Source organism: Ammospiza nelsoni, chromosome 23, assembly GCF_027579445.1.
Source record: "Ammospiza nelsoni isolate bAmmNel1 chromosome 23, bAmmNel1.pri, whole genome shotgun sequence".
NCBI classification, from domain to species: Eukaryota; Metazoa; Chordata; class Aves; order Passeriformes; family Passerellidae; genus Ammospiza; species Ammospiza nelsoni.
In genome coordinates, this window is record NC_080655.1 from 6709260 (window position 1) to 6722209 (window position 12950).

Here is a 12950-nt window from a genome sequence, read left to right on the forward strand (position 1 = left end):
ATTGCCAAGGAGCAGCCCAGAAAAGTCATCCATGTCCCAGGCTCATCCCCCAGTGTGGGCTGCAGGGAGGGAGAGGATTCTCCCATCTACACTGCTCTTGTGACACCCCACCTGGAATGCTCTGCACAGTTCTGGTGCTCCCATCATGGAACTGTTGGAGCAAGTCCAGAGGACCCCACCAAGCTGATAAGGGGACTGGAGCAATTCCCCATTGGAGACAGGCTGGGACAGCTGGGAATGTTCAGCATGGAGAAAAGAAGGTTGTGTGGAGACCTCACAGCACCTTCCAGATCTGAAGGGGCTACAGGAACATAGAGAGGGATGCTTCATCAGTAACTGGAGTGACAAGACAAGGGGAAAGGCTTCAAACTGCCAGAGGGCAGTGTTAGATGGGATTTTGGGGAGAAATTCTTCCCTGTGAAGGTGGGGAGGTCCTGGCACAGGCTGCCCAGAGAAGCTGTGGTTGTCCCATCCCTGGAAGTGCCCAAGGCGAGGTTGGACAGGGCTTGGAGCAACCTGGGCTAGTGGAAGGTGTCTCTGCCTATGGCATGGGGGGAATGAGATGACCTCAAGAGTCCCTTCCAACCCAAACCCTTCTGTGACCCTGTGATCCTGTGATTCTGATTCCAGCCATTCCATCAGGCCCTGGGAGTCCCTGTCTTTAGGCTTTAGGATGCAGGAGGATGCTCAGGTGCAGCCAGGCCACCTGACATTCTGAATTTTAGTGTGAACTTCTCCTCCCCACTGTGAAATGAGTGTCTGTGTGAGGCCAGGCCTTGGGAGTTCATTCACAGTCAGACAGGGAAAGCAGGGAGGGAGGAAAGGCACTGGAGATGAGCACTGGTGTCTCTGCTGCTCCTGGCAGGCCCAGGAAGTGCTTCCCTCCCTGGCAGCAGCACCCACCTGCCTTCAGATTAATGAGCATTTGTGGATCTCCAGTTCTCAGCCTGCAGTATGTTCTTGGAACAACAACTGGAATATCCAACACGAGACAGGTAAACAAACATCTTTAACCTCTTATTTCAGCTGGAATAAAAGTGGTACTAGAGAGAAAGTCAAAAAGGCATTTCCCCAGCCATCAGCCATGAGTCCTTTTCTGTTTTTTTTTCTTCCACAAACCCTTTTGCTTGGCAGGAGAAGTCTCTGTCCTCCCCCTAGTTTCCAGAGAAGCAGAAGCACAGAGCAAGGTGCATCAGCCCAGGAATGACACCCGGATCCAGCTCTGCCTTCCCACGTCAGAGCCCTCCCAGAGAACTGGGTGGTTCTGATTCTGCATCTGAGGACGCCATCAGTTCATTACCTGCCTGGATTTTTTTCCCTTGCAATTTGTTTGTTTCTAGAGCTGCAGACAGAGAAGTGAGGGCTCCGTATAAACACGTCAGGAGCAGGTTTCTCCCAGGCTGGAGGGCAAAGCACAGGAGATGCAACCTGAGCAGGTCCCACCCTGAGCGCTGGGTGGGGAGAGCTCCTCACGCTCCTTGCGAAACCCTCTGAGTGCTGCTCCCTCCATGGCAGGGAGAAAAATTGCAAAACCAGCAAATACATTGTTTATCTATTTCTGAAATGCTCCTTCCCACCTCTCCCAGAAGCTGCTATGATTTTTCATCTCTTTTTTCTCATTCAGCTGAGATTTAGGTCTTGCTGGTTCTGTTTGTTCTGGCCAAGGAAGGCAGTGTCCAACTTGCTGCTCCAAAGCCTAAAGCCTCATGCAAACCTCCCAGGGATACCCAGCTCTGACCAAGCAATGATGTGCAGTGACTCTAAGCCTTTGTTTTCTCTGGCAAGATTATCCAAACCACTCTCTTTTGGGTTTTTTTTTTTTAAGCTTGGATGCATTGTCACAACAGACAAAAAAATTTTGATCTGAAATCCTTATGGAACAAAGCTCCCACTGACAATGAGAGGTTTTGTCCAAAGAGGCAAAGGCAGGCAGGGACAACAGTGACCACCTCTTGTTCAGGTAATGCTTTTCAGAGAGAAAGCTCTGACACTTTGTCCCACAGAGGAGTTTTGGTTATAAATATTCCTACAGTCTCTGGTGCAGAGGGATCACTGGTGTGTGTTTCTCATTAGTGCCATAATGGATGCAATTACTACAGATAATTGCTTTAATCCAGTACCACCAGACCAGCCAAATATTCCTTGGTCTGGGAGCATGGCTGCTCCTAGAACCATTGTTAAAATAACACCTGGGCCTCCCCTGGAAGAGAGACACTGAGGGGCTGTAGCTTGTACATGTAAGGGAATGGAGCTGTGGAAGGGTCTGGGGCACCAGGAGTGGCTGAGGGAGCTGGAGGGGCTCAGCCTGGAGAAAAGGAGGCTCAGGGGGCCCTTCTGGCTCTGCACAACTCCTGACAGGAGGGGACAGCCTGGGGAGGGTTGGGCTCTGCTCCCAGGGAACAGGGACAGGACAAGAGTAAATGGCATCAAGTTGTGCCAGGGGAGTTTCAGGTGGGACATCAGGAGGAATTTCTCCATGGAAATGGTTGTTAAACATTGGAGTGGTCAGCCCAGGGCAGTGGTGTGGTCACTGTCCCTGGAGGTGTTCAAGAAATGACTGGACCCTGCACTCAGTGATGGGTCAAAGGTTGGACTGGATGATCTCAGAGATCTTGTCCAAGCTCAGTGATCCTGTGATCCTGTGAAAGCCCCAGTTCAGCTCTGTGGGTATAAGGATCTGCTGGAGACAGGACACATCTGAGATTCCCTCCCCAGCACATCCAGGGTTTGTTTGCCCTCGTTGGGGGCAGTGCTGGGGGGACACACTGGACACATCCACATCATGTGGGGGATTTCCTTCTTGTGGAAGCAGCAGCATGGAGAGCCAGGGAGGCTCTGTACCTTGTCCTGGCCCTGCCTCATCCTGGTCATGCTGTGGGACCTGGGAATGCCCAAAGTCCCTGTCAGCAATGGACCTGCCAACCCAGCAGACCCAGGCAAGAGCTGGGTGGGAACTGAGCCTCAAAGGTCTTTGCTGGTGGAACCCACATGCTGCCCTCCATGTGTTTAGGATTTGGTTGTGCCTCTCTAAAGCTGTACCTGCAGTTGGGGTGAGCACCAAGGTCCCTCCAACCCATGGACCCATTTGGCTGTGGCTTTGCAACACTGCTGGAGAAACTCCATTTCTGGGGTGAACTGAGCTGTCAGAGACAAGGGTGTGGCTCATGCTGAGGCTTCTGCCATGACTGCACTGCTCAGTTCAGCCTCCTTAACCCTCCCCTGGGTTTGCCTGTGTAAATCGTGGTCACCACTGCCCCTCCTGTGGGACCTGAGGTGTTGCTCACACCAGGACACAGCTCCTGAGGCTGGAGGGCTTTGGGAACTGCTGGCCACTCTCAGCTCACAGTGGCAGTAGGGTGACAAATGTTTCTAAGGCTCCACAGCACCTGGGTTGAGGTATCACCCTAACAAAGAGGGGTTTGCAGACATGGATCCTCCCATTACTGCATCCCAGTGTGGATCTGAGCAAAGGGATTCCCAAAGGAATTCCCATCCTTGAAAGCTGTGCCAGCCCCTGACACATGAGGCAAGGAAATGCTGCAGCCAGGAGCAAACCCACTGCCCTCCAAGTGCCTCCTGGAGAGCCCCACTGGCTCAGTGCTCCTTGCACTGGCAGTGAGAAGGGGCTCACTGGGGACAGTGATGCTGCAAATGAGGCAGCCCGCAAGGGGAATTAACAGAAAAGAATGTAATTTGTAATAATGGGTGAATTGGAGAGTTTAAAAGTGTTAGAAACAAGGAATTATGGAATCATTAAATTAGAAACGCCCTCTAAGATCAAAGAGTCCAATCATTAACCAAACACTGCCACATTCACCCTAAGCCATGTCCTCAAGAGCCACATCCACAAGTTATTGAACACTACTGGGGCTGGGGGCTCCACCACTGCCCTGGGCAGCCTGTTCCAAACTGACTGATCCAGAAAGAGCTCTGTCTCCAGATCCATCATCTCTCTTACTCTAATATTTCAACATTAGTCTCACAAGATTGGGAAGAAAACACAGAAGTGAAAGTTTGACATTTCCAGGAAGACACAAAACAAGACAAAAGCAGGAAGTCGGGGATAGCAGCTTTTAGGAGCTGTGGGTGCGAGAGGACACCTTTAGTGTCACCATCTGAGGCAGTGCCTTAGATCAGGACACTCCAAAAGCAGTGTCTCAAGTGCAGGTGCTGCAGAACAACACCCTGGAAATGGATTTCCCACTGCACCTTTTTAACTCCAGGGGGACTGGGAGGCAGCTATTCCCCTGAATATTACACTGGGTCACTTCCCTGGAGTATCTGAGCTTGCCTGTGCACCTCAACAGACTTTGCCCCTTTTCAGACACATTCACAGCAGCAGCTCCAGCTGGAAATAAGTCCAGCAGCTTTGCCTTCAAAAATAGATTTGCTTTATCTTTTGTTTCACATCTTACAACCCAGGAATTACAAACAGGAAATATTTTTTAGGAAGCCCAGAACCTGCACAGACTTCAAACAGGTCTGTAGACAAAAGCTGAAGTTATCCCAAGCTGGAGGCTGGTGGCGGATGTGTGGAACCTTTAATACTATCTAGAAAAAGCAGAATGGAGGAGGCTGCTCAGTGTGGTTGGGGAGTCTGGTGTCTGTTGAGCTCTTTAAGCACATTTAGGTTTGAGGTTATGTGTTCCAAAGTGCCAGTGGCTCCTGGGACTGCTTGCAGTCATCTCCCTGTGCACTCATTTCCCTGCTCCATCCAGCTCCTGTGGCAGAGATAGGGATCCAGGGGGGCTGATTCATCCTGACCTGACAGATCTCCCAGGTGGAGCAGATGAATCACTGCCCCTACCTCTGCCTTTGTTGGCCAGGGGAGGAGTCAGACAACTTGTCAGGACTAAATGGCTGATTCTCAGATAGACTCAGGTAAGATAAAGTTTGCTGTGAATCCTTCACAGGTCCCAGTCCTTTTTGCTGAAGTAACACAGATCCTGAAGACTTTTATCAAAAATATCTAGAATTAAAGACTTGCATGACACTTAAATTTGTAGAAACACCTTCCCTCCTCAGTAAGTGCAGAGGAGTCTCTCAGAGAACAGACAGAGCTGCCTAAATCCCCAGAGAGCCTGAAGGGACTGAACTGTTTTGTCTAATGGAGGTCCTGAACTTTACCACCTTCATCACCACCTTCCAACTGTTCCTCAGAACACCAACACTGCTGACTGAAACCCCCAGCAGCCAGTGGCATGCCCACCTACCCAGCATTTGTCCAGCTGCCATAATGATTGGGAACAAGATCAGGAACTAACAACAGGAAACAATAACCCTCACATCAGCAGCAGCAGCTGCAGCAGCACCTTACCAGCATGAGCAGAGCCAGGCCTTGGCTTCCTCCATCTTTACCAAAAAACCCATCTACAAACCCTTAGAATGTCTGAAACAGAGCAATTTTGCTTGGACAAAGCACAGCAAACTCCATTCAAGAATCACAACAGGCAAACAGCAACATATCAAAACAAAACATCTCAATTGTTTGAGTCTTGAAGCTCAGGTGCTCCACCTCTACCTCGGGAACTGCCTCAGTTGCATTTTTCTAGTGGCCACCAAAACCCTGCCTGGTTACCATGGCTGGACCCTCTGCAGGGCTCCACCACTGTCTCAGGGATAGAGACAGGAGACCTGGATGGATGGACGGACCTGTGCTCTGACACATTACAGAATCCCAGAATGCCAGAATGGTTTGGGTTGGAAGGACACTCAAAGCCCATCTCATTCCACCCTGCCATGGGCAGGGACACCTTCCACTGTCCTGGGCTGCTCCAAGCCCTGTCCAACCTGACCTTGGACACTTCCAGGCATGGGGTAGCCACAGCTGCTCTGGGCAACCTGTGCCCAGGCCTCACCTCTCTCACAGGGAACAATTTCTTCCATCCCTCTCAGGGAAGAAAATCCCATCTTAACTCTGCCCTCTGGTTTGAGGCCATTCCCCCTTGTCCTGTCACTCCATCCCTTGAAATAATCTCTTTTCATCTCTCCTGTAGCTCCTTCAAGTACTGCAAGGCCACAGCAGGGTCACCCCAAAACTTCTCTTCTCCAGGCTGAACAATCCCAACTCTCCCAGCATTTCCTCACAGCAGAATTCTCCATCCCCCCAATCTACTTGGTGCCTCCTCTGAACAAACTTTTGCCATCTGGGGACAGGAGCCCCTCTGGCAGGGATTTAACCAGCACAGGAAGGGACACTGAAATGGGCCAACAGACAGGCTGGAAAGAAACATTTCAAAGACACTCCAGTGCTCCCAGTTTTCCTACTGAACACCCAGTGAAGCAAACTCAGCAAGTGACACCACTGCCTCGAAGCCATCATGCTCCAACAAGGCTATTAGGAAAGACCCAGGTAAATCCTTCTGAAGCTGAGGAATGTATGTGCTCTGAACAAGCAGAGGATCGGGCAACCACCAGGAGAAGCTGCAGCCCTGTCTGTGTGTTTGGAGCCACCAAAACCTTTCCTGGTTCAAACCTTTGATGGCTGACATGGAGCTGCTTTACAGTCCCAGGGTTGTTGAAAGGAGTCCTTTGCTTTTCTCATATTCAAATCCCAGATCTGTGAATTGCTCCTTTCTGCTTTAGAGCTGATGAAAAGCAGGAAACAGCAGAACACAGGCCTGAAATGGAGGGGCAACATGAGCACAAGCTGTCCCAGTGGACTGTGGAGTGGTTTGGAGCAATTCCCTGTGTACCAGGGATCTGTCCCCAAGGACCAGGAGCTCTGTGGGATGTCCAGACTCACACTGCACAAAGACAGGTACCATCTCACCTGTGCTTCTTCTGGAAATCTACAATGATTTTTTTGGAAATCACTGTGGAAGAACTGGACCCACTTTTTTGCAAGCACAGAGAATATCTCTGAAGGGTCTGCTGTAGCACTGAGGCTGGGAACAGCAGCACAGCAGTTCTAATGCAAATCCCCTGCTCCACATTCCCCAGCCACATTCATGTCATTCAGAGCCATGTTTTGGTGCACAGGAACAAAGATGGGAACCCCTGGATGTGCTCCAGGCTTGAACTGAGCTGTGATAGTCTGAACCCAACCCTGATCCCTCAGGCAGCTTCCAAACTCTTGTGCCATTGGATACCAACCTGCAGATGCAAACTAAATCTTGGTTACTCTAAAATCCCCACAAAAAGCAGCTTGGGGCCCTCAACCCTCCTCCTCCACGGCACTGAATCCCTTTCTAGGAGAGTCAGGATCCCTATCAGGTGAGTTTCTGAAGCACTGTGACCTCCCTATGTGACTGTGAGATTTTCTTGCTGTCCAGGGGACCTCAGACCATGCCACAGTCCCAGATCAAGGAGGGTCTTACCGGGTATCCCCAGTTGCTGTTCCCTGTCTGGGTTTTGGTGTAGTAGCTGCCCCGGGATGTCCCGTAGCCATAGCCATCAGCTAAACCATCATACATGGAACCTGCAAATGGAAAAGGCATGGTCAGCATGAGAAAGCATTCCCAGGAGAAAGGATTCCCAGCAGGTCCCTTTCAGAGCACAAAGCTTTTTTTAACAGCAAGATTAGTTACGGAGAAGTGACAGTTATAAATCTCAACAGGAACACAGGGAATACAGGCAGGAAGGGGAGCCCTTGTCACTGCTGGGAACTCCAGCCCTCACACCACAGACCCCCCAGGGCTCCCCAAGGTTTGCAGCACAAATGCCCAAGTGCCATAAAACCTAAAGCAAAGGAGCAGAAAAGGTGAGAGTTGGGGATGGTGTCTGACATCATGGAATCACAGAATCCCAGAATGGTTTGGGTTGGACCTCAAAGCTCATCCAGTTCCACCCTTGCCATGGCAGGGACACCTTCCACTGTCCCAGGTGGCTCCAAGTTCCATCCAACCTGGCCTTGGGCACTCCCATGGATGGGACATCCACAGCTGCTCTGGGCAACCTCACAACCCTCACAGCGAGGAATTATTTTCCAATATCCCATCTAACTCTCCCCTCTGACAGTGGGAAGCCATTTCCCCTCGTCCTGTCCCTCCAGGCCGTTGTAAATAATCTCTCTTCATGTTTTCTGTCAGTTCCTTCAGGTACTGGAAGGGCACAATTAGGTCATCCCAAAGCTTCTCTTCTCTAGGGCTGAACAATCCCAGTTCTCTCAGCCTTTGCTCACAGGCAAGTAGTTCCTTTCCTCTGATCAGCTTGGTGCCTCCTAGTTGTAGTATGAGAGGAACCTGATGATATTTTGTGCTACATGTCCCAGAATGTCTGGCCATAGAAGACTTGCAGTAAACAGAATTTCTCTCTCTGAAGGCAAAACCTACCCCTGACCCTTTCACCAGTTCACTCCATGTCTGAATCCTACCAATCCCATCAGCACGAGCAGCCTGAGCAAGGCTTGCTAAAACCAGTCAATGGTCACTAACAAACACCATGGATAAAGGATGACCCAGTCTATTTAACACCTGGGGATCTAAAACAATCAAACACTTCAAAACCTCATTGCACTCTTTGAATTCCAGTCTTGTCTCTAAAAGATCACTTTGTGTGTCTATACTTTCTTTTCCTGAAAATGTATAGAACTCCATCATTATTTTTGGGATGCTAGAGGAATAAATGAGACTGGATCTCAGATTTGTTTTTTAAAGATGCAAATATCTTCGATCAGGAGGAACCCATCAGCCATTTTTTCTGTTTCTCAGTGCTTTAACCAGAATTTGGATTTACCAACCCCAGCCCTTCCAAGAGCTCTCCCAGCAGTCTCTGGCACTGCAACCTTTGGATCCCTCCTAAAACTATTTTTTACTCAATACCACACTCATCACTACAAGACAAATGAAGTGAATAATTCTCTTTCCACAATGGAATTCCCTTAGCCCCCTCTGGATGGTCCAAAAGAGTTTAGGGTGATTTCAGCTTCATTTTCATTTCACATATTGAGAAATGCTCAATAATTGTGGCATCTCAAGTCCCGTTATGAGGAAGTGCAAACCCTACACTCCAATTAACTTCCAGAGGAAGCTCTGAATGTCTAACAAAGTACAAAATCAGGACTTACCTGTCCTAACTTATGCACCTAAACTGGTGGGTAATGTCAGAAATATCCTAATCTCTGTGACTGTTTGATAAGACTCATCTCTGAGATAAACTGGATAAGCTTGACCACAAAGGCCCCGGAGCCACTCAAGTCTCCTCCAGCCACTGATCCTTGGAATAAACTTTATTTATTGCCCTGCCTGAGGCACCCAGAACCTGTTATGGTGATTTGGTTTGTGGCTAAAAATTCTTGCATTTTCTCAGGAAGATGATTCCTGTGGATGTGGTGTAAATAATGAGATTTGCTTTCTATTGTCAGCAGGACTGCACCTGGAGAACATCCCTGGATGGAGAACAGGCAACAGCCAGCTCGGCTCTCAGCCCTGGCCCTGTCCAGGAAACCATAGGAGCTCCTTTTCCATAGTCTGGAGATTTGGTGGGCACTGCTCTTCACCCAGATCTCCCCAGCCCCAAGTGCCTCATGCACAAAAAGCTGCACAGCACTTGCTGATAAGACAAAGAAGTGGCCAGGGAAATTCAATGGGAGATTCAGTCAAGCCCTTCACCCTGTGCTCCCTCTCCACCCTGGGATTTCCTTTCAATTCCACACCAGGACATCAGTGTTGGGCCTCAGCAGCAGCAAGGCAGGGCTGGAAGTGGTGAGTTTGGGCCAGGTGATTCCCCAGGACACAGAGTTATCTGATAACCATAATTCTGAACACGAAGGTAAAGCCATTCCATGATAAATTCCTGGGAATTCCTTCTTCAAATCTGCCTCTTGTTCTCTGTAAACATTCTGTAACTGCAGGTGAGAGCAGCTGGACCATTTTCCTGAGTGAGCAGCTGTAAAAAGGGGTTCTGTGCCTGACTCACAGGTCTCTCTGACCAGTCCTGACCAGTCCTGCCTGGGAACCACACTTTTCCTTTCAGGATCTGTTCCTGCCATGCACTCCAGACTTTGGGGTTAGAGCAAGGAGATACCCAAAATAAGTCAGTTTAGGCACATCTGTAACTTTCTTCATAAATTCACTGCTCCATGGCCAAATTCAGGAGATCAGGCAGCAGGTTCAAGTTTATGTTCTCCAACAGGGAAGGGTTGCCTTCACCTACCAGAACTTGTACATAAGAGCTTATAAACACAGAATTATACAGAACCTCAAACATTCAAGGCATTTTGAAGTCACCCTGCTGGCTGGAGAAGATGTTTCTCCTGCCACTACTCAACTGGGATTTATTGCTTGGAGAGCTCAGTATTGAGACAAGGAAAAACCTGGGGATTTTCTGGTGGAGGTGGCTGAAGAAAACCTGATCTTTGTGCAGGTTTGGACACTTCTCTGCTTGGTTCATCTTGACAGAGAGCTTGACAGCCAGTATCCCCAGCCCCCAGGAACAGGAAGGAGATCCCTCTTTCAAACACCTCAAGAATAAAGCCCACACAACCTGGTCCCAGGTCCTTGGAATTGGGATAAACCCAGGCAATCACAAAGACCATTTGGGCCAGGTGGAAATGCTCTCAGTAGGAGGTGCCCCCCTTGTGCTTTTTTCTGGCTGTGCCCACAGGTCTGTGTCCCAGCTGTTGTTACCCTAGCAGCTGTTTAGGTCCCTGAAGGGCCCATGTGCACTTGGGCAAACACACAGAGTCAGTAACACAGAACTAGGGAATCACAGAACCACAGTGAGCTCGGAAAAGTCCTCTAAGATCAAAGAGTCCAACGTTCCCCCGGCACCGCCACGCTCACCACTAACCCACGTCCAAAGTGCCACATCCACACATGTTTGAACATTCCCAGGGATGGTGACCCCACCAATGCCCTGGGCAGTTGTGCCAGGGCCTGACCACCTTTTCCATGAAAAAATTTTCCCCCAAATACAACCTGAAACTCCCCTGGCCCTCTCCTCCTGTCCCTGTTCTCTGGGAGCAGAGTCCGACCCCTCCAGGCTGTCCCCTCCTGTCAGGAGCTGTGCAGAGCCAGAAGCCTCCTCTTCTCCAGGCTGAGCCACTTTCTCACCTCCCTCAGGTTCTCCTCATGACAGAGGACCCTCAACAGCTGGGACAGAGTTGGAAAGATGTGGCAGAACCACCCAGATGTGGTGCAGCCTCTCAGTGACCATGTGGGGCAGAAAACAACCCTGAAGGCTGCTGAGATTTCCCCCTCCCCAAATTATCACTCCCCTATGACATCTCCTTTAAAACTTAGACACTTTAAAATCTCTTTTATCGTCAGTGGGACAATTCATGAGGGCAAAATTCAATTACAGCAGATAAGAAGTGCAAAACCTTGCGGTGCATCTCTGTGAGCCCCCCTACACTGCTCCCACTGCCCTCATCCCCTTCTCCATCCCTGTTATCCATTATTGCAGAGCAAACTGAGAGCATGGAACCCAGTGTAGCTGTTCTTGATGAGTTATTTCCTCTCCTCAAAGGCAGCTCTCCTCTCTTGCAGCTGGCACTGCTGGCAGGAGGAGAGCTGTGCTCCAAGTGCCATTTTCCCAAAGCCAGCCGGACACACAGAGGCAACGTGGAGATTGTGGAAAAGGATTCTGTTAATAAATATTAATCTGTGGCAGGGAAAGGCAAGACAAGAACCAGTCACTGGCAGTGCAGGCTAGGCAAGTTAAATCATAAACTATGCACAGCTTTAAACAATAAGGATGATTAAACATAGGAAAAACACAGGGAGAGCAGAGGCCTGTGGGAGGCACAAAGCAAAGCCTGGGTGCCTTCTAGGAGAGAAGTGTCAGTGAAATCCCAGACATGGAGATTCCTGCAGGAATGACAAAGCTCCAGTTCTGCCTTCTGCCCTATGAGCAAATGGGGATTTTTTGTATCCCAATAATCTAAGATTTGTGGAAGAGTAGAACCTTTCACTGAATCATCTCAAGCTAGGGGAAGTTACAGAAGTCTTCAAAAGACTTTTTATCCCCTAAATCTCATCTTTCCTTCATATCAGGGTCCTGATCCCCACCAAAGCCAGATGGGGTCCCATCAGACCTTGGTGGAATTACTCTCCTCTTAGCCACAGCCAGCACAGAAACTTTTCAATCCCAGCTCAGCCACAGGACAGTTAGATCTGACACTCCTTGGATGTGTCTCCTCAGTGACAAACCACTGGCAGAACCTTCCTTTAGCCACAGGACTTTGTAGAACAGAGCTGATGGCTACAAGGAGCTGGTTCAGCTTGGCCTGGCCTTTTCCTCTGCCACGCTACTGAAACTAATTTTCTCCTGGAAATGTGCATTACTCACAAATTCAGGGGTAGCCATCTAGTTTGGTATTGCCATGGGGAGGACAGATAAGCCCTAGAGCAGAGCCCACAGACCCTACCCCTAAGGAGGAGAGACCCCACACATCCCAGACTCCAAAGCCACCCTTGGGAGCAGCTGCAGCTGCTGTGCTGAGCCAGCCCCCACTGGGCTCGGGAGTGTTCTGCTGGCAGCAGTTTTCTGCCCACTGTGCCACCCCAGTGCACACCAGTTTGAGCCCACACTGGCCACCTTGCCCTGGGGGACACCAGATCTCCAAAGTGGCCACAAGACCTTGACCTGCTGGACTCCCAATCACCAACTCATTTATGGTTCCATCAATCCCTGGGATAGTGAGGGAGGGTGTGCTCCCCCTGAAGGATACAACACCCCCGCCCTGCTGTGTGTTTGAGGGTTCCATGTCCATATTCCCCATCCTACACACACCAGGACACGGCTCCTGTAGGTAGGGGAAGCTCTGGGCCCTGCTCCAGCTCCAGCTCAAACCACAGCTCCAAACACAGCAACAAACCTGGACCTGGCCCAAGAGCTGCCCAGCCCTGCTCTGGGACTGTCTGGGAGCAGAGGGAACAAAGCACTCAGGCACTTGTGGGGGGCTTTGGGAATCCCCCAGCTTGTGCTGCCTCTGAGGAGCATCTCTGGGAAATCCCAGGGGATGCAGGGAGTTGAAGTTGGATGAGGGTTTGGACAGGCAGAATCCA

The 12950-nt window shown here is 50.0% G+C and overlaps 1 protein-coding gene across 1 annotated transcript in view; it reads right to left on the reverse strand.

Moving 5' to 3' along the window:
• Window positions 1–12950, reverse strand: part of PKP1 (plakophilin 1) — a 50227-nt gene that overhangs the window by 34870 nt on the left and 2407 nt on the right. The window contains exon 2 of the mRNA XM_059487864.1: window positions 7320–7420. Within this exon, the coding sequence (XP_059343847.1) occupies window positions 7320–7420 (101 nt within the window). The remainder of the gene's footprint in view (window positions 1–7319; window positions 7421–12950) is intronic.